Genomic DNA, 22,500 nt, shown 5'->3' with positions numbered 1-22,500 from the left:
TAAGGCATGCAGGAGTGAGTGTGTAAAGTGAGTGTGTAAGGCTGTGATGCTTGGTCGGAAAATAATGCTCTGACATCACTACATAACTAACACAATATGAAGACCAAACCCAAAAAGAAACTAGTTACGTTTGTGTAATCTTGGATGTATGATCACAAATATACAACGAATACACGTGAATATATATAGTCTATATTCTAGCTGGATCCTCCTTTTTCCCTTCTCTTTATTTTATCTCTTTACCTCACTAATTCCCTTTTGTCTTGACATCCTGTTAAAAAAAAAAAAAAAAAAAACCTTAGTGTTGTGTTTTTCCAATATAACTAATGTGAAATGTTGAAGTAAGCTATTGGAATTTATGATCACTTTTATACAGTGCTGTTATCACTAGCTGGTTTTTAAAAAGAAGACACTGCTTGAGTGACAGTTATTGAGCTATTTATTGAATTTGCAGTAGGGTACAGGGCCGTCTTGCAGTTGAAGTGAGCAGAAAGTTTGATATTCAATTTCTCTGTGCAGAAATTATTTTTGTGGAGACATTTTCCGCGAGGCCCAGTCCAACATGAAGTATAAATACTCAAAGCTATGGAGACGCACAGAGAGAAAATGTGAGTTGAAATATGGAGATATTAAAACCGATTGAGATAGATACACTCGTACTAGCTTACATTGTTCACAAAGATGAGACTGAATTGCTATTTCCACCACAGACCCTTTGCATGTGCTCTTCGCTAAATGCTCATTGGGGACTTGCTGTTTGTTCCTCAGACAGTGTTGAAGTATTGTGCTGCAGCCCTGTTTTATTAATTTTAATTTAACTTTGTGTTATCTAACTTAATGTGTATGTGTATATACAACTCGGTGATTTGACGTGTATAGAGTAATGTTGGGCGTGTACTGTAGGTCTGTTTGCACTGTATATTTGCATTAAATTGAACTGGTATTGCTTTCCTCTACACTGCTGTTCGCCTTTCATTAAATGAGATAGAATGGAAAATGGTGACATTTAACTTAAATTACCAAGGGAAACATGTTTGGATAAGGATTTCATAAATGCTTGAGAGGAGTTAGATGTGAATGTCTACCTCCCCTCACAACATGGGACCTGTTTAAGAAAATAATTGTAAGAAATTGTAGAGCAGATCATATTGATCACCAGGGTTTGGAAAATGGTGACATTTAACTTAAATTACCAAGGGAAACATGTTTGGATAAGGATTTCATAAATGCTTGAGACAGGAGTTAGATGTGAATGTCTACCACTACCACATGGGACCTGTTTATTAAAATAATAGTAAGAAATTGTAGAGCAGATCATATTGATCACCAGGGTTTGGCTCAAAATAATGGTGCGTTCGTTTATAACTGGGAGGTGGCAAATTGCGACTTGCTACTAGGAATGATTAAATAAAACACCGCATGAACTCGCACTTCCTCGTCGCAAATTCGGATATGTTTCTCAGCCCCCAGTTGCTCGAATGCACTAGATATAACTAGGTAACTGTGATATAATGGTATATAGATATAACTAGGTAACTGTGATATAATGGTATATAGATATAACTAGGTAAACTGTGATATAATGGTATATAGATATAACTAGGTAACTGTGATATAATGGTATATAGATATAACTAGGTAACTGTGATATAATGGTATATAGATATAACTAGGTAACTGTGATATAATGGTATATAGATATAACTAGGTAACTGGGATATAATGGTATATAGATATAACTAGGTAACTGTGATATAATGGTATATAGATATAACTAGGTAACTGTGATATAATGGTATATAGATATAACTAGGTAACTGTGATATAATGGTATATAGATGTAACTAGGTAACTGATATAATGGTATATAGATATAACTAGGTAACTGTGATATAATGGTATATAGATATAACTAGGTAACTGGGATATAATGGTATATAGATATAACTAGGTAACTGGGATATAATGGTATATAGATATAACTAGGTAACTGGGATATAATGGTATATAGATATAACTAGGTAACTGTGATATAATGGTATATAGATATAACTACGTAACTGGGATATAATGGTATATAGATATAACTAGCTAACTGGGATATAATGGTATATAGATATAACTAGGTAACTGGGATATAATGGTATATAGATATAACTAGGTAACTGTGATATAATGGTATATAGATATAACTAGGTAACTGTGATATAATGGTATATAGATATAACTAGGTAACTGTGATATAATGGTATATAGATATAACTAGGTAACTGTGATATAATGGTATATAGATATAACTAGGTAACTGTGATATAATGGTATATAGATATAACTAGGTAACTGTGATATAATGGTATATAGATATAACTAGGTAACTGATATAATGGTATATAGATATAACTAGGTAACTGATATAATGGTATATAGATATAACTAGGTAACTGATATAATGGTATATAGATATAACTAGGTAACTGATATAATGGTATATAGATGTAACTAGGTAACTGTGATATAATGGTATATAGATATAACTAGGTAACTGTGATATAATGGTATATAGATATAACTAGGTAACTGGGATATAATGGTATATAGATATAACTAGGTAACTGTGATATAATGGTATATAGATATAACTAGGTAACTGTGATATAATGGTATATAGATATAACTAGATAACTGTGATATAATGGTATATAGATATAACTAGATAACTGTGATATAATGGTATATAGATATAACTAGGTAACTGATATAATGGTATATAGATATAACGGTATATAGATATAACTAGGTAACTGATATAACGGTATATAGATATAACTAGGTAACTGATATAACGGTATATAGATATAACTAGGTAACTGATATAATGGTATATAGATATAACTAGGTAACTGTGATATAATGGTATATAGATATAACTAGGTAACTGTGATATAATGGTATATAGATATAACTAGGTAACTGTGATATAATGGTATATAGATATAACTAGGTAACTGTGATATAATGGTATATAGATATAACTAGGTAACTGTGATATAATGGTATATAGATATAACTAGGTAACTGTGATATAATGGTATATAGATATAACTAGGTAACTGTGATATAATGGTATATAGATATAACTAGGTAACTGTGATATAATGGTATATAGATATAACTAGGTAACTGGGATATAATGGTATATAGATATAACTAGGTAACTGGGATATAATGGTATATAGATATAACTAGGTAACTGGGATATAATGGTATATAGATATAACTAGGTAACTGGGATATAATGGTATATAGATATAACTAGGTAACTGTGATATAATGGTATATAGATATAACTAGGTAACTGTGATATAATGGTATATAGATATAACTAGGTAACTGGGATATAATGGTATATAGATATAACTAGGTAACTGTGATATAATGGTATATAGATATAACTAGGTAACTGGGATATAATGGTATATAGATATAACTAGGTAACTGGGATATAATGGTATATAGATATAACTAGGTAACTGTGATATAATGGTATATAGATATAACTAGGTAACTGATATAATGGTATATAGATATAACTAGGTAACTGTGATATAATGGTATATAGATATAACTAGGTAACTGTGATATAATGGTATATAGATATAACTAGGTAACTGTGATATAATGGTATATAGATATAACTAGGTGACTGTGATATAATGGTATATAGATATAACTAGGTAACTGTGATATAATGGTATATAGATATAACTAGGTAACTGTGATATAATGGTATATAGATATAACTAGGTAACTGTGATATAATGGTATATAGATATAACTAGGTGACTGTGATATAATGGTATATAGATATAACTAGGTAACTGTGATATAATGGTATATAGATATAACTAGGTAACTGTAATATAATGGTATATAGATATAACTAGGTAACTGTGATATAATGGTATATAGATATAACTAGGTCACTGTGATATAATGGTATATAGATATAACTAGGTCACTGTGATATAATGGTATATAGATATAACTAGGTAACTGTGATATAATGGTATATAGATATAACTAGGTAACTGTGATATAATGGTATATAAATATAACTAGGTAACTGTGATATAATGGTATATAAATATAACTAGGTAACTGTGATATAATGGTATATATATATAACTAGGTAACTGTGATATAATGGTATATAGATGTAACTAGGTAACTGTGATATAATGGTATATAGATATAACTAGGTAACTGGGATATAATGGTATATAGATATAACTAGGTAACTGTGATATAATGGTATATAGATATAACTAGGTAACTGGGATATAATGGTATATAGATATAACTAGGTAACTGTGATATAATGGTATATAGATATAACTAGGTAACTGTGATATAATGGTATATAGATATAACTAGGTAACTGTGATATAATGGTATATAGTGTTAACTAGGTAACTGTGATATAATGGTATATAGATATAACTAGGTAACTGTGATATAATGGTATATAGATATAACTAGGTAACTGTGATATAATGGTATATAGATATAACTAGGTAACTGTGATATAATGGTATATAGATATAACTAGGTAACTGTGATATAATGATATATAGATATAACTAGGTAACTGTGATATAATGGTATATAGATATAACTAGGTAACTGTGATATAATGGTATATAGATATAACTACGTAACTGTGATATAATGGTATATAGATATAACTAGGTCACTGTGATATAATGGTATATAGATATAACTAGGTCACTGTGATATAATGGTATATAGATATAACTAGGTAACTGTGATATAATGGTATATAGATATAACTAGGTCACTGTGATATAATGGTATATAGATATAACTAGGTCACTGTGATATAATGGTATATAGATATAACTAGGTCACTGTGATATAATGGTATATAGATATAACTAGGTAACTGTGATATAATGGTATATAGATATAACTAGGTAACTGTGATATAATGGTATATAGATATAACTAGGTAACTGTGATATAATGGTATATAGATATAACTAGGTAACTGTGATATAATGGTATATAGATACAACTAGGTAACTGTGATATAATGATATATAGATATAACTAGGTAACTGTGATATAATGGTATATATAGATACAACTAGGTAACTGTGATATAATGGTATATAGATACAACTAGGTAACTGTGATATAATGATATATAGATATAACTAGGTAACTGTGATATAATGGTATATAGATATAACTAGGTAACTGTGATATAATGGTATATATCTGAATGCACACAGGTCGGAGGTGGGTATTTTGCCACCTCCGACCACAAACGAACGCACCCTAAGATCACAAGTTCGCACGGGCTTCGACTGGCGAGGACAGCTGCGGTTTAAACTTCACATTCAACGTCTAACGTTAGAACAAACAAACCAGGCCTAATATGAGTTTATCTGCTGGTAACTCATAGTTATTATACATATTGAAGTTATAGATAAGCTATACTTATGTTGTTCGCTAGTTAACTAACGGTAACTTGCTAAGTAAATGACTTATAGTGCTAACGTCAGCTAGCTACTGTGTCCTAGCACAAGCTAGCCACTATGCTAGCAACAACTTGGACAAATGGCCTAATATACGTTTTTCGTTTGTAAAACAGGTTCACCATTTAATATTGAGGACATGATGAGACCCAATATGAAAGACGGTATCGTTTTTACATTTCTTCTACGTACATTATACTGTATCCAGCCACTTAAAATAACGTGTCATTCACACGTGGCCTAGGCAGTAACCTTGTTTATTGTTCACAGGTGCTTATACAGAACCTAAAATTGAACAGATGCTGACTAAACTCAGAAATCTGCAACAAGGTAAGCTTTAAATCCACACAATGTTGACTATTCTGTCCAAGAAACCTTAGCACCAAGCTGACTCAGCTTTAGTGTCTATCCACTGAGCAAAGACACGTCTAAAAGACGTCTTTTTCGTCATTTCCGGACGTCCAAAGACCTCCAATTAGGAGCCAGAATGAAAGTTTTTTTTTTAGACGTTCAGATATTGAACCTGTTCTGCACGTCCAGAGACGTCTTAGAGGGGTCCAAGCCAGACGTGTGAATATTGAGGGGTCCAGCAGACGAACACACGGGGTTCAGGACCCACGGACGTTATTAAGACATGATCTGAACGTCTCCCTGATGTTGCGTGTTTGTTCGTGTCAGAACCTCCTGAAGCGGTCGAGCACTGGTGACAGGATCAGTCTGCTACTTCAGGTGCTCCTCTGCCTGACCAGAGTGTCATGTAGAGGGCGGGACATTGTCCATGATGGCCTTCAGTTTGGCCAGTATTCGTTTGTGTGCGACAATTCTCAGAGTACAGGCGGACCCCCAGGACAGAGCCTGCCCTCCTGATCAGCGTCTCCATCCTGTTAGAATCTGTTGCTTTGATGCTGATTTCCCAAAACACAAAGATGGCACTCGCTACAACAGACTGTAGAACATGTTCTACATACAGTACATTGAAGGACCCAAGTCTCCTCAGGAAGTAAAGTTGTCTCTGTCCCTTCTTATATATGGCCTCTGTGTTTCCGAACCATTCCAGCCTGTTGTCCAGGTGCACACGTTAGTACTGGCTGGACCACATCAACATCAACCCACTGGATGGAAACGGGAAACAGTTTCCTCCTGAAATCAACCACCATCACCCTGGTTCCCTACGTTGAGCTAGATACTTCATAAGAGAGACATGACTAACAGTAGAGTGCACAAATAGTTACAAAAGTTGCCTACATGGTAGGCCAATATGTCCCTGTAGTCTCTAATATGATATTTAAGTGAATCATATAACAAAGCAGTAGGCAATTAGCAGAACAGGTTCATGGAGAATGTCGGAAGGCAGAGGTGGGAAAACAGAAAGCAGAGAGCCATGGGTAAAAAGGGGTGGGGTTGGCTGGATAGGGACAGCTGACGACACAGAGCGGAAAGCCGCCAATGGTAACGTTCGAATATCGTTGTGCAGCCATGGCTGTGTTCGGAATCGCTCCCTATTCACTATATAGTGCACTATATGGGGCGTCAGCCATTTTGTTTGTAGTGTCCGAATTCTCCACGTTATTTTCGTTCCCTATATAGTCCACTATTTATTACCCACAATTCACCTTGATTTCCAGGGAACAGCGCATGTACCCTACATTTTTACCGTTCCCTAGGTAGTTCACTACATGGTGAACCCTATATAGGGAATAGGGAGTGAGGGAACGAGGGAGCGATTCTGAACACAGCTAATGTCTCTGTCTGTAAGGCACATGATGGTTCTCCCGGTACCTATGTTTAGTAGACGTTAGTAGCCTATCATCATTTAGTATGATTTATATAATACTATAATAAAATATTACTGGCTCCCTGTAGCAGCTGGCATCTGGTTTAAAACTCTGGTATTAGCCTACAGGGCAATGAAAGGAACAGCTCCCTCTTACCTCCAGGCCATGGTCAAGCCCTACACCCCCTCCCGACCGCTACGCTCTGCTACCTCGGGGCGACTGGTTGCCTCGTCACTTTGAGGCCCCTGCGGTCGATCGACACGGTCATGGCTCTTTTCTGTCCCGGCCCCGCAGTGGTGGAATGAACTGCCCACTGACGTCAGGACAGCAGAGTCGCTGCCCATCTTTCGCCGCAGGCTCAAACTCGTCGCTTCAAGAAATACTACCAGGATCCTCCCTCTTAAGCACCTATTATATTTATAGTTTGCTGCTCTTGCACTTTGGCTTTAGCACTAGATTTTGCTCTTAGTCACTTGTTTAGAAAGGAGATACTGTTGTGAGTAGTGCCCTACGTTAAATACAGTTATTGTAAGTGGCTTTGTAAGTGTGTTTGTGTGGGTCTTTCTCTCCAAGCTAAGACAGTTCTAGTGGATGAGATAAAGGAGGCCCAGTTAATCAAAGACTCGCTGCAGGAGGAACTGGACACTGGTAAGAATTAGTAACCCAGAGTAAAGTCACAATGCCCTATTCCACTGGCAGGAAACCTAGAGGAATATTCTACAGATATTCACAAACACCTATTCCAGTATTCTACAGATGCAGAATTTCTTAGTTTCAGAGTCATAGATCCAATAAGGAAAGGTAGAAGATTTTTTGGATCGCAGCCAGAATCTCAGTGATGATCTGTGTATATGTAGGGATGATAATGATCCACATAATATGTAGGGTTGGTTATCTCGTATACAGTAGGTAGGGATGGTTATGTCATACAGTATGTAGGGGTGGTTATGTCATAGTCTGTATACAGTATGTAGGGGTGGTTATGTCATAGTCTGTATACAGTATGTAGGGGTGGTTATGTCATAGTCTGTATACAGTATGTAGGGTTGGTTATCTCGTATACAGTAGGTAGGGATGGTTATGTCATACAGTATGTAGGGGTGGTTATGTCATAGTCTGTATACAGTAGGTAGGGGTGGTTATATCATAGTCTATGTATACAGTAGGTAGGGGTGGTTATGTCATAGTATGTATACAGTATGTAGGGGTGGTTATGTCATAGTCTATGTATACAGTAGGTAGGGATGGTTATATCATAGTCTATACAGTAGGTAGGGGTGGTTATGTCATAGTCTATGTATACAGTATGTAGGGGTGGTTATATCATAGTCTATGTATACAGTAGGTAGGGGTGGTTATATCATAGTCTATGTATACAGTAGGTAAGGATGGTACAGTATCTCAGAGTCATACACTATTTTCTTCTTATCCCAGTGCAGACAAATGCTTACCAGCTGGAGGAGATCCACAAAGAGAAGGAGGGTAGCGGAACCTCATTGGTTGGACTCTACAGCATATATTCTGTTACTTCTAGCTGTATTGTTGTTACCGATACACATCTATTTCTCCCAGAGTTATGCAGGGTCCTGCAGTTCCAGTGTGAGGAAATGGAGCAGGACTCCAACAGGTGAGCATCCACAGCAGACCTGACTATTCTGTAGGTGTAAAACACATGAACATCATGGGATCTTACCATCTTGTATGATTTTCCCCACAATGTGTTACTCTTCTGTTACAAAAATGACTTTTTTTTAATGTATTTTATTTCATATAGTTTAGGGTAGGACCATACTTGTTTCATGGCTACCACTAGATGGCAGTATACTGCTTAAATGCCAGGCCTATTCAGTAGAGTTCAGAATAGTTGGTAGAGTATAACAGTTAGTGTCTCAATAATTTTCATTATACTTTATGCAAGAAGGAACGAACTTCATTCCTTACTAAAGAAAACATGTCATGCAAGTCAAATGTCCAGGTGGTGTATTTTGCAAGCTACAGTTTCATGTGAAGTGGCGTAAATGGGATATTTACAGTGTAAACAACAAATTTCCACTTCCTATGTTCCTTAATAAAGTTCCAGTGTTGCTGTGGAGAAATAGCCTTCTAAAGCAGTTCAGAACCATACAGCATTTGGTTTGACATACCTATTCTAGATCAAATATGTAGCTAATAAGAATGTGTATTGTATGTCTGCTGAACTATAGCAATGGTTTAGATTCATAGAAAAGATTTGACTCTACAGTGAATTGTGTTTGTGTCCATTCCAGACAGTCGCAGCTGAACAGGAAGAGTGAGGAGCTGGTCGAGCAATACAGGTGTCAGATTCAGGAGACCAAGCTCAAACACAGGAAGCAACGGTGAAATAACCTGAACTACACTAACGATTTAGAGGGGCATTGTTTGAGTGGCAGTTGACATGACAATGTATCACATCCTGTTATTTGAATAAAGATTTGTTATTTTTGTTTTTCCTTACAGGATGAGGTTTGAAAACCAACTTGTGCAACTAATAGAGTTGCATAAGAATCTTCACTCTGTCTTTGTGAGTTTCTGTTTTGATTCGCTCTTTAGCTGTGATGAATATAAAGATATTATACCTCTGCCCCTCTGTATTCCTTACATTTGTAGGCAGTGAAGCAATAGGTCCTAAATTATTTTTTCTCCACATTGCTGAGCTACCAAATATTGACAGTACTCTAAACACTGGAGGGTTGGGCACTGAGTTAGGGGGGTGGGTTTCACTGGGCCTGTCTTATATTTGACTGATTTCTTGTGTTGCCTGATAACACTACCTCCAGACTCCAGAGAGACTGCCAGCTGAAATAGAGAGTGTAGAAAACACCATGGCTCAGCTGTTGACGACTGGTAAGAACCTTTTTAGCATTCATTTCTGTGTGTGTGTGTGTGTTTGTGTGCACTCAGGCGACTGTGACATTTTCCCCATCATGAGTGATTTTTTTGTTGTTGCTTCGTATGTAGAGCAGCTGAAGTTGGCCCAGCTACGGCATCTAGAGGTGGAGCTAGAGGAGGCGAGAAGACAAACTCAGCGAGAGGCAAAGTGAGGAGGGTCATATCGGCGCTCCGGTTACACTCACAAACTGCTGCGTCTTCTTGATGTTAAACATTAGAGATAACGAGTTCTATTAAGTATTGCGTGTTTCATTGTCTTGAATTTGCTGCTTAAAAGGATTCAAGGCAAAAATATATGTTTAAGATACACTTGTTTTATAAATATATGTTTAAGATACACTTGTTTTATGTAACAGTGCGGAGGCTAATGTTTACTCTGTATATGCTTGCATTGGCTTCCTAGAAACAATTTGTCACTTCTTTTGGATGGATTCTATGCATCTCTGTTTGATATTGTGTAGAACAGAGTTTATCTCCACATAACATTCAACAATTCATGTGTTATTAGATTTAATAAAGCTCTTGAGACTGTCAAACTAGCAGTCTCTTTTTTATAATTACTCTTAACCTGGTATTAAGGAGCAACAACAGTAATAATACAACACAGAAACAGTAGTCGGCTTAAGCTTCAACAAGATATATTTTTTTGTTTAAACAGGACATCATGAAACACAATTGATCAGGATGTTTTAAAAGAAAACATAAATTCCCTGTTCAGAATACCCTTAATTCCCCTCACTATTTACACATGTATCCTGTATAAAGAATAATCCACAACTAATTTGCAAAAACTAAAAAGTCATTGTTGGGTAACTACAAGCACCAATGTAGTTTACTGCAGAAACAGTTAAGTACCCAGGCTAATGTTCCTATTCTAGAAAATGGTCTTTGGTGTATTTAGACAGACAGGATGGCAGTCAGGCGAAGGGCACAGGAGTTCAACAACTTATGACCTTCGTCCAATACTGTGAAAATGTTCCAAACCGTCCTTTACTCTAAACATGACAGCTGATGCATAATCCAGAAACGAAAGGAAGGAAGGCACATTTTAAAATGTTCAAACAGATGCTGCCTCTACTAGCTACTGATATATGGTCAGATATTTTTCAGCCCCTTTCAAATTAAGATTAGAGTTATTAAAAGTAGTATTCTTTTCCAAGATCCCAGCAGGCCCAGCCCTTACCTGAGCGCTTATTAAGACTGCCACCCTGAGCAGTAGAGCCACGCCTTAACAGTACAGGACACACCACTATTAACAGGGCAAAGTTCACTATGGGCTCATCTAACCTTGGTCACATAGAAACTCGACTAGACGGCTATATCACAAAGTCCTTAGGGGGTGTTGAATTCCTAGCCTTTAAAATAAAAACATTAAGACTAGACTGTTAAAAGCCTCAAGTATTCTCTCAGCTGCTTCCCATTGTATCCTGACATCCCCACTTGCTTATTCGTTTTCTCTTTTCATGATTTTCTTTGTCTCTCCCCCTTCTGCCCTCACTCTTTTCTTTCATTCCTTCTGCTTTCATTGGTTTAGACCCGAGTTAATAATAGTCTTCCTGGTTTTGGCGATGGCCAGAGCATGAGCCCACAGACATAGTTTCAACATTACGATTTTCCATGCAAGTTTCCACAAACACAGCTCTGGTACTGGCCGGGCATGTACACTTTTGTACAGGCATGTTGGTTGGCTGGGCATATGTTCGTCCAAAGGGCATGCTCTTTCTCTCTCACACACACACATACACACACACACACACACAAACAGAGTGTGTCTGTACTGTATGTGTCCAGTCTCTTATCCAAACACCATATATGGTAGAAGCCTGGGATTTGGTTCAGCTTGGCACTCATATGGGCAGGTTAAACCCCAAGAATCAAGCGATTTTCCGCTCCATTTTATAGTCTGTTTGTCTTTTCAAGTTTTATTACTGTGTATAAATCCAGGAAGACTGTGTCGTAAGGCCCCAGAGGTACTGTGTTGTGTTCAGTGTGTCTTCTGATGTGTTCTGCTCCGTAGCGTCTTGTGTGTTTGGCACATATGGGGAATAGGAAGTTGAGTGCTTTTGATCATCTCTCACACACACAGCCTGTCCGCCATCTTTAGTTATCCCAGGCTATTCCCCATCTGTTAACAGAACAACAGACAGTGAGTGGAACAGGAGCTGACTCTCCCCCCGTACTCTCCCTCCCAAATCCTCCTCCCCCTCTCCCTCATTGCTATGGGATGTCTAGTTCTGGATTCCAGGTCATTTCATACTGTATATCACTGCTCAGTGAACTGAATGGGGGCAATGCCAAATAAATAAAGCTACCTGGAGCGCCAAATCCACACAATGAAAACCAACTTACTCTATGAAGAAAAAAAACCTTAGTATAATTTACTGTTTGATTGATGTAATCTTAAGAAAAATGCTGGGTGATTAGAGGTCCCATATGAAACTTGCCATTCTTGCAATCAAATCTGTAAACTACTTCTAAGAAATAAATAATTCAGTTAAACAGCAGCATCACATTTTTCACATTAACAGCAGAAGTACTTATTTGTAAATAAAACCCTGAAAATTTCACATTCTTGAAATGTCTATTTTGAATTATTTCTATCTATACAATTCACATTGAAATGTTTTTTTTTTAATAACTACTACCCACACCATTTGAAATAAATTGAAATGCTTTAAATTATGGCCTTACTCCTTCCTACACTCCAGATCTCCTCCCTCCACTCCCCCTAGCCTGCAGACCTCCTCCTTACTGCGATAGAGTACCTCAAAGCGGCTGTAGACCTTCTTCTCCTTCCTCATGCTCTCAATCCTCTTCAGCAGGCCCTCTCGCTCCTGGGGGTTGGTCTGAGGTCTCAGGAACCGGTTCTTCATCGACGAAGACTCCAGCCTTGTCTCATCCACACTGTCGCTCCCCTTGTCCAGCCCAGAAGCCTCCTCTCGCTCCAGCCGCATCTTCTGACTGTTGGCAGAGATCTGCTCCAGGATCACCTTGGTGTCGTCTCTCAGATTGCTGCTGAACAGAACCGAGCCGCTGGACGTTTGGTAGCGGGATGGACTTGCTTTGGCTGCTGCTTTGTGATTGGTTGTCAGGGTGGGGGGGTCGGTGGTGGCTGCGTCTTTAGCAGATGAGCTTGAAGATTTGGTAGCACTCCCAGACTCCTCCTTAACGGTACCCATACTCTTGTCCTCTCCGACGGATGCTGTTGTGCCAGCTGTTTTCTTATCCTTCGGTCCCAGGAACCCTTTCAGTCTTTGTGTCTGCTTCTTGAGGAAGTCGAGTGGTTTGCCGTCTGCCTTGCCGTCCCCTCCGAACCCCAGCGAGTGCAGGGAGGTGTTAGAACCCACGTTCTTGTTGAGCCCCTCCTTGGACTCCGTCTTCGTCATGCTGGACGAGCTGTGGGAGCGGCTCTTCTTCAGCTCGCTCTTCTCTGCGTCCGTGGCGTCCACGGTCAACGTGCGCTCATCACAGGACACAACACGGCGCGAGCCGGGGCTCTTCAGGGGCTTCAGTGTGGTGTCCCTCTTGAAGAACTTAGGCGAGGGGAAGGGCTTCAGTGTCTTGCTGGGCTCTTTCCTCTGAGCCTCAGATACGGCCTGTTCCCTCTGAGCCTGTGTGATCTCAGCAGGCTTGGGCTGAGTGGCCGACATCACCGGTGGCTTGGTGGAGGTCAACGAAGGTTTGCGAGTGAGCTCCGCTGGTTTGGTTGTGACCACTGGCTTCTTCGGTTCCGTCACTGGTGGCGTGACTTCGAGAGCGGGGACTTTGGGGGCCTTGGTACTGGTATCAGAGGGGTCTGGGTTTTGGGGGCCAGGCTCTGAATCTTTTAATGACGCCTCCGTTCCCATCTTTGAGGCCTTCCTCTTGGCTGCCAGGTCTTTGAAGTACTGAAGCCGGCTGGCTGGGTCATTCATGTTCATGGATGAGGTGGGTTTTGGCTCTGGTTTGGGGGACTCTGCTGTGACGTTTGGGGGCTCCCAGGCGGCCGGTGGGTTCTTTAGTGCCTCTTTGATGGTTTTGAGGGGTTCCTCTTGAATCGAACTCTCTTCTTTCAACAGTGTCTCCTCATTTCTTTTCTCGGTCTCTTGTGCTTTCTTCCTCCAGTCGAACGGTTCCCGGGACATGGACCTCCTCTTCTCCAGGATCTGGGCCACAATGGAGCTGGTGCGTATCGGGTTGCTCTCGTCGTCTTCCTCAGTGGCCGGTTGGAGGCCGAGGCCGCTGTTGTGCGTCTCCAACTTGGAGGAGGAGAAAATGAGAGAGGAGCGCAGGCGGGAGCTCCGCTGAAGGAGTGGGTTGATACGCGTACGGAAGGAATCATGTCTAGAGAACGAGATGTCCGGAGCCTCCCTCACCTCTACGTCCACACCCACTTCCCGCATTCCTCCTCTGTCTCGCTCTCTCTCCCCCTCTCTCTCTGCCTCCCTCTCCACTGCTGTGGTTGGTGAAGCGGTGTCTTTCCGAGAGGAGTCGGGCAGGACCGGCTTGCCGTAGCGCGGCCGCAGGGCGTCTGGCCTGTAGACTCTCGAAGGCTCCTTTATACTGTAGCGGGGTGCAGACGCCTCAAAGTCAGTTGGCTGCTGGGGCGGCGGGGGATCTTCAAAAGCGTCAGAACCCATCGGCTGGGACAGGCCCTCCTCTCCCGCGTCCTCGTAGTTGCTGAGGTAGGAGTGGATCCTCCAGCTCCTGAGCCCGTGCTTGGCGGTGGGGTCCTGGCTCTGCTCCGGGTCTGCTGGCGTCGGGAACACCGGCTTCTCTGGAGCGTGGGGCTGGGTGGGGGAGCTCAGGCAGGCGTACGGCTGGCCCACAGTTGGCCTCTTGTGGGTCGGTCCCCCTTCATACCTCCCTGGTCCCGGAGGCTGTCCCGGATTGTGTCTTAGGTCCTCAGAGGAGAAGACGTTGCCACCGTAGTCCCCATGAGGAGGGGGCTCCAGCTCTTGCGGGAAGCCTGAATCAGAATGCTGGTCTATGGGGAGTTGAGAGGCATGACCTCTGTGTCTGTCATAGTGTCTGTAGCCTGAGCCAGGGCCTAAGCCTGAGCTCTCTCCCTGGAAGTAGTGGCTCGACTGGGCCTGCTCCCTGTACAAAACAAGAGAAACACATTTTGTTTGTTGTGTGTTTTACATATAGTAGGATCTCTATCAAACATATTGAACATATATAACCAGGTCTGACCTGTGGTAGTGCTGCTCGGTCTCGTCCAGGTTGTTCATGACTCTCTGCTTCATGTACTGTCTGGAGGAGGAGTAGCTCTCCTGGGTGCCCTCTGCGTAGCTGTGCCTCTTGTAGGCGCTGGAGCTCATCTCCATCTGTCTGGTCACCATGGACCGGCCCTGCTCCAGGAACGACTGCTGCAGCCGGAACTGCTGCGACGCCGCAAACTTCCCAATTGTTATTCCCGCCCCCGGATCCATGGCGTTGTGGCGGAACAGGTCGTCCCTCCTGAACTGAAGAGCGGGGTTCCGGTCGGAATCTCCAAACGGGTAGGAGGGGAGTTCTGGGTGTCGCGGGAGACCGCGGGGGTTCCGCAGGGACTGTGTTCTCTTCAGACCAAACTGGTTTCCATAGAAACTGCTGGTGCTGCTGGTCTCCGAGGCGGAGAGGGGCACGAGGGAGTGCTCAGAGGTAAGCGGCTGGGACTGAGCGAAGAGGATACGGAACTCTTCGTCGAAAGTGGTGACAAGCTCACCCAGGAAGAGGTGGGCTATGCAACGGTGGAGCTTCTCGAAAGACCACATGAAACTACAACAGAAAAAGAGAGAGAGAGGGAAACAGTAGGTTAGGAGGATTCTGAAGAAATAGTCCTCCAACTGGTAGAAATTATGTCTTGAAATTGGAAACATTTGGTGGCCTGATGGCTGTGTTGCTGTGTGCACATACAGTAACTCAGAAACAAATCTCATCTCTTCTATGCTCACCTGTAGTTGCCACTGAGCACCGCCCTGCAGTCAGACAACAGGAAGCGGTCTTTCACCTGCCCTTTAAAGGACTTCCCCGTCCGACAGAAATATGTAACCCCCGCCACCGTCCGCACGCGCATCATCTGCAAAACACTCTGAATGTTTACACACTGAAGATGCACAGGCACCACCAAGGTCAGAAATAAATAAAGTTTTTTAGATTAAAGAATTAAGTCAGTTATTCTTTAGTGAATCACACAGGTCTGGCAACTCTAATGACATTTAGGAAAACGGGTATTGGTTTAACCAGACAGACATTATGTCAAGGTAAATAAAGTAAATATGTTAATATTACAGGATGAGCGGACACACGTTTTTGATTTTTTCTCTCTCAATCATTAGTTAACAAGCAAGCATAATAATCCAGCTCCTAAAATTGTTAAATTAATATATGATCGGTGCACTGAATAGAAAGAAGTGCAAAGTCTGCCCACTCTCCACCAGGCGAGCTAATCTTTGATGAATTAATAAATGTTGAATTCATATTTTTATTGAATCTCCATGGGGAGTAAAATGACTCACATGAACCATGTCCAGGTTGACTTTGCAGTTGGTCACCATAGTGACAAAGTGATGGGCATTTTGCTCGTCCAATAGGATGTAGACGGGGACGTGACGGGCCGCTGCGTCCAGAAGGTCAGCAAAGATGTCCACGTCCGTAAACATGTCCATCACCACGGCAACGACCTGGGGGACATAAGCAGGAACATCCGGATTAGATATACGCTGTAAAGCAGAATGCAGCGTTGACTTAGAAACATACGTTCATCCGACTGTATTGACATCACCCCTTTTGAGTTTGTTCTACTTTTTGTTCTTAAACACATTTCAGATGAGTTTGCTGAACTTAGTTATCTGTGTTCCTGCGAAAATTCTTCTCACAAAAAATAGGTTCCTTGACGTAATTTTCCTAAGGTAGTGGGTTTCCTCACTTTTTAAAAAGTAAAGTCCAGCAAAACATCTTAGAGAGGAGGAATACACAACATCAATCAATCTTTGTTGACCTGTTCTGGCAGTAGCTGTTACCAACAGATGAGAAATGGATATCTATGTACTTTAGGTTGAGGAAATGTCTGCAATGACAGCTAACCGTTAAGTATGTGTGAGAGACAGTATACTGCTCCCTAATTAGCATGAGGTACACATAACTAGTGTTCTAAGAAGCACTCTCACACTACCCGTCCTTCAGCCTTATGCGTGTTAAAACAGACACCGTGGTTGCGCAACAAACCATGTGCACACACACACACACCTCACACAGTCTACCGACACAGACACAGGACCACACACACAAGCACACGGAGAGGAGCATGTGCACACGCACAATACAGGTACACAAAGTGGCCAGCAACACAAACAGGTGTGGCAGCGACTGTACACGTACCACATGGTAGACTGAAACATTATTATTTTCTCTATGGGGTTGAACAGGGTTGAGTATGAGTTGTATATATTTAGGGAGGGTTTGTAGTGCAGAGAAGGCAGGGGCAGACTTTGAGATAACATGAATCTGGGACTCTCAATGAGATCACTGTGTCTGGCAGAGAACAACTGATAAACCAAGCGTTTGGATGTGGGAGAAGGAAATTACATTCATGGGAGTAGCAGTCCTGTCCTGGTCGCATGGGATGACCACTAGCCATCTCTTCATTCTGAACCTCCCTAAGACACTTTTCATGTGCCTGTCGCTGTCCCTTGTTAAGTGGTAAATGTTAAATTGCTGCAAGCACCAGTATATTATATTATATATTATATATATTATATATATTATATTATATTATTATTATATTATATATATACCCATATTTGAATTAACATTAAAAAGCCAGCATGGATAGGCATGCATCACTTTTAACAAAACCATCCTTTTTCTATCTCAATCTCTTAGAGCCTATAGGCTCTGTGCACCAGCTCCACTACTTCCTGAAAGTCACTTGGCATCTTTATTTCCTGTCCTATATGATTGGATTAAGTGATTTATCAGGTGTGCGGCAGACCCAGCGCACACCTGATTAATCACTTAATCCAATCATATAGGACAGGAAATAAAGATGCCAAGTGACTTTCAGGAAGTAGTGGAGCTGGTGCACAGAGCCTATTGAAGACCTCTGTCAGGTGTGCTCAGAGCCATGGACCCAGGCCAGGACTACTGGTAATGCTGTTTTTTGTCCCCTCCCCTCCACTAACCTGTTGTGCGTTCTTAATGAGGCGTCTGGCCTGCTCTTTGATACTGGGCATGTCGGGGTCGGAGGGGTTCACCAGCGTCGTGACCTCCGTAGGACCGATGAAGCTGTGCTGCAGCATGGGCCAGCCCAGGTCCAGTCCTGGGGCGTCTATGTCGGAGTGCACCGGCCAGTACGTATCTGACGAGCCGTCCTCCTCCAGCGCCCCCTCATGGTAGGGGAGCTCGGGTACGTTCGAGCCTTGGCTAGGCGTCTGGACTGTGGCCTTGATGTGCTCGATCTCCGGTTGTGCGAGGAACCCGACAACGTCCGCGCTCTGGATGAATTCATAGTATCCCTGGAGCAAAGAAGATATGAAAAGAAACTAGAGTAAACATGTATTTCTAGTCTGTCTAGAGCATGGGTTCCCAAACTCCATCAATGTGGGCCTCCCTTCTGAAAACAGTGACACACCCGCGCCCCCCCAACCCCCCAAATGTGTCCATTATGCAAGGCAGCGTTAGCTAGCCCATAACGTTACACAGCTAAGTTAGCTCGGTGGCACATGTTGCTAGTTAACGTTATGACGTTTTCGCACAATACATTCATGCCTGCAGGGGGAGGCTCTCTCTGCACCTTCCACACATTTAGTAAACATCTCTCCTATTATTTATTTCGATCTTCTGACCTTTAAAATCACATTTCATTCATAAAAACCATAGACATTTTAAAAATAAAAAACATGTTTTTCCTTATTTTTTTTCTAACCATCCCTCCGCGCCTCTCCTGAATTTCTTTGGGGCCCCCCAGGGGAGGCCCGCCTCACAGTTTGGGAACCCATGGTCTATAGTGTATCATGAGGATGTTTTCTCTATTTTACACTGATACACATGTACCAGGACTGAATGTCCTCTTCCAGCACCTGCTCCCTACCTGTACGTCATCCTCTACCAGGGCGTCGATGGCCAGCCGGTACTCCTCCCTGTAGTGGGGCGGCAGGTAGTTGGGGTGCAGGGGGTTGTCCCCCAGCGAGGAGCTCTGGGAGCGATGGGCCATGGTGGGAGGCGGGGTCAGAGGTCAGAGGTCAGAGGTGAGGAGACGTGAGGGGGAAGGGACACAAAGCTGTGGAGGCGAAGGAGATCAGATGCTATTTACAAAAAGAGCAGCGGTGGAGCATTAATGGATCACAAGCACAAGTCAACGTAAGGTATGTTATCCATATGACATCCTTTTATAACTTTATTTAGAGTGCAAATATTTTTTGACACATTTAAACATGATTTATTCATTTCTCCACACAACTATACAAGACTAAGAGATTAATAGAGAATGCAAAAACAAAAATCATCTTTTCAGGCCAGCTACTGTGAGTGGACAACCCATCTTTTGTCTTGTGTGCAGTCCGTTCTCCTCAGAGGTGTTCGTGGGTCACTGCTTTAGTCCTTAAATAATACATCAGTTTTTCCATGTAGTACATTCTCCAACAATGTCCAGCCATTGAACTGGACGGTCACTTTTCAACCAGTTCCTAATGATGGCCCTTTTTTTTTTTAAGAGATAGACGTCCTCCTTTCAAATGGTGTCATCAGGCATCAATCCCAGATACAAAACCTGTGTGTTTCTGGGAATCTTACAACTTCAAATCTTGGCATTCATCCGCCAGAACTATCTCCAACATTGCTGCAGTTCACTCAGTTGTCTAATAAAAAAGCTGTTTCCACCTGAATTCCCTCCATCTTTTAGAGCTAGTGGTAGTTTGTTGTGCTACACATGGAATGCTAATCACTCTCCGATAGTGTAATAGGGCTGCACAATTAATCGTGAATTAATCGAAATCGCGATTATGACCTCCGCAATTAACTAATCGCAAAAGGCCGCAATTAATGTGATTAATAATTTGGCTTTGAATTGAGTGTGCTAGGACTACACGGACGAATCACAGGCGCCTCTGCTGTCTGACCAATCACATGCGTTCCCGCTGAGTGCGCAGTGCGTAGCAATTTCACTGAGAAGACGGATAGCAGTAGGTCAAGACAAGTGTCACAAGAGTACCTGCAGCCGTGAGTAGTGAAAAAATGAAAAAACGAGGTCAGTGAGTTAGTAGCAAGAAAGGGATCAACGTCCGTGATTTGGGAGCATTTTGTTTATTATATATTAATATTAGATATTAAATATGAATCGCAATTATTAATCGCATTACCATTTTGAAGCAAATAATCACAATTATTATCTTTTGTCATAATCGTGCAGCCCTATAGTGTAATGTCCAATTCTAGTTCCCATTGCAATTTGACATAATAGTTTCTTTTTTGTAAACTCTTGCAGCTTAGAAACAATCTTTAAGGGGGGTTGTTTGTATGCACCTCTCAACACTTCAATCACTTCATTACCTTCCGCTGAAATTCCTTTCTTCATTTCAGTTTCATAGAAATGTCTTAGCTGTAAATATCTGAACAGGTGCCCATTTTCTAAATTAAATTCTTCCTTAAGATTTTGAAAAGATTTAAAAGTGTGTCCCTCTATGAGTGCACATACTGTGCAGCTTACAAATCAAATCATATCAAACTTGATTTATATTGCGCATTTCATACGCAGAGGCAACACAATGCGCTTTACAGAGAGAAAAGGGGGAATGTAGAGAGATCCTACCCCTAATATCCCATTACAAATGTATTGTCCATCTCTCCAGGGCTAAGCCTGGCCAAATCAGAGGTTTACTGTCTCCTGACAATTTGTATTTTTTTGACAACCTCTTTCCTTATTTTCAGTTATTCTTATGTTATTTTCTCCCTTTTGATCTGCGTACTCTTTTTCACCTAGCCTGGCCTGAGGTAGAGAGACTGACCCAGATTTAGCTCAATGTGTTTCTATCTAGCTTGATACTCCAGGGAACGCCAGTAAACAATGTCCTGTACCTCAGCTGGGCTGCGTGGGAATATTCTCTGACATTTGGAAGCACTAGGCCTCCATGTTCCGTGTCAATTTGGAGTGTCGTGAATGTGATCCATGGTCTAGCCCCTGCCCAGATAAACCAGGATATCTCATAAACCAGGATATCTCTTTATCCCAATAAACGGAGGTTCTTGAATTCTGGTCGTGACTGGTAGCATGTTCATTTTCACCACCTCAATTCTTGAACTAAAGACCAATACTAGAGCTGACCATTTTGTCATATCTTTCTGTATCCTAGTTTGTTTTGTACATTTTGTTCACTTCTTGAGTGATTAGCACTTGTAAGTATTTTATCGATGTTGCTTCCCACTTCAATGTATATTCCTGCCCGATTGTCTTACTTGGTGTGTAGTTAAAAGAGAGCATGTGTTTTTGCAATGTTCAGTTTATACCCCGACATGAGACCGTAGTCATCCATGATTGACATAAATTTGGGATGAGCTTTTTTTAACATTTTATATAACATTTTATTAATCGGTCTGGTCATCTTGAGGTTATAGAGTGTTACGTTTTTAATGAAAAGTACTAGAAACACAAAACCAAGGCCACAGATGCATAGCAAACCAGTTATCTAGAGTAGAGGCTACTTACTGCACTTGCTACTAATTACCACCGTACTGTAGCACCATAACGTAAGAACCCTTCTCTTAGAACAGCCAGAACGTAAGAACCCTTCTCTTAGAACAGCCAGAACACAATGTTCTTGTTGAACAAAACAACACATCTACGTCCTCAAAAGGTCTGCTGCTGCTGGGTGAACACAAAGACCTGCATGTGAGACAGGTTCTCCCATATATCCCTGGTGAGTAACTCTGACGTGTGACGAGCTACAGTCTGGTAATGAAATCAAATCACTATTATCGAATTATAACACAGGGATTTTTTTTAAATTTTTACTAAAGATAGAAGAAAGAAGTTAAGCATGCCGCACTATTACACAGTACATAACACAGTAGGTGTGTGTGTGTGTGTGTGTGAGCACAACAGGATCACTAACTGCTGTGATATTTCCATAGGCCCCAACCTCCATGGAGTCCCAGTGCATAGCGCTGACATACTAATGAAGGACAGAAGCAGGAGGCCTCTTATAGACTTGGCTTATTAGGTAGTAGTTGCCGCCCGACCACGGTCCAGGACAGGCCACAGTATCAGGTCTAAATGCTGTATGTTGGGACGGTGG

General features: G+C 41.2%; 3 protein-coding genes across 3 annotated transcripts in view; 2 read left to right on the top strand and 1 right to left on the bottom strand.

The window, feature by feature from the left end:
• Positions 1-956, top strand: part of grinaa (glutamate receptor, ionotropic, N-methyl D-aspartate-associated protein 1a (glutamate binding)) — a 19,662-nt gene extending 18,706 nt beyond the window's left edge. Inside the window, exon 7 of the mRNA XM_084455415.1 lies at positions 1-956. This exon is cut by the window's left edge and continues 1,220 nt beyond it. The gene's annotated coding sequence lies outside the window, so the exon portion shown is untranslated.
• Positions 957-8,724: 7,768 nt separating this feature from the next.
• LOC311322926 (synaptonemal complex central element protein 1) lies at positions 8,725-10,398 on the top strand (the record flags this gene model as incomplete). Its single annotated transcript, XM_084455044.1, has 6 exons — positions 8,725-8,818; positions 8,909-8,963; positions 9,604-9,693; positions 9,815-9,878; positions 10,135-10,201; positions 10,316-10,398. 6 exons carry the CDS (start codon positions 8,725-8,727, stop codon positions 10,396-10,398), a joined length of 453 nt encoding a protein of 150 aa, XP_084311170.1.
• Positions 10,399-12,316: 1,918 nt separating this feature from the next.
• Positions 12,317-19,424, bottom strand: fam83hb (family with sequence similarity 83 member Hb; the record flags this gene model as incomplete). Its single annotated transcript, XM_084455043.1, has 7 exons — positions 12,317-12,371; positions 13,012-15,325; positions 15,422-15,988; positions 16,165-16,289; positions 16,729-16,893; positions 18,394-18,726; positions 19,302-19,424. The coding sequence occupies 7 exons, from the start codon at positions 19,422-19,424 to the stop codon at positions 12,351-12,353; spliced, it is 3,648 nt and encodes a 1,215-aa protein (XP_084311169.1). The 3' UTR covers positions 12,317-12,350.
• Positions 19,425-22,500: the final 3,076 nt, after the last annotated feature.

Source organism: Borostomias antarcticus (genome assembly GCF_949987555.1).
Source record: "Borostomias antarcticus genome assembly, chromosome: 21".
Taxonomy (NCBI): domain Eukaryota; kingdom Metazoa; phylum Chordata; class Actinopteri; order Stomiiformes; family Stomiidae; genus Borostomias; species Borostomias antarcticus.
The sequence above is the reverse complement of the archived record's forward strand: the minus strand, read 5'-3'. Positions and strand labels throughout refer to the sequence as shown.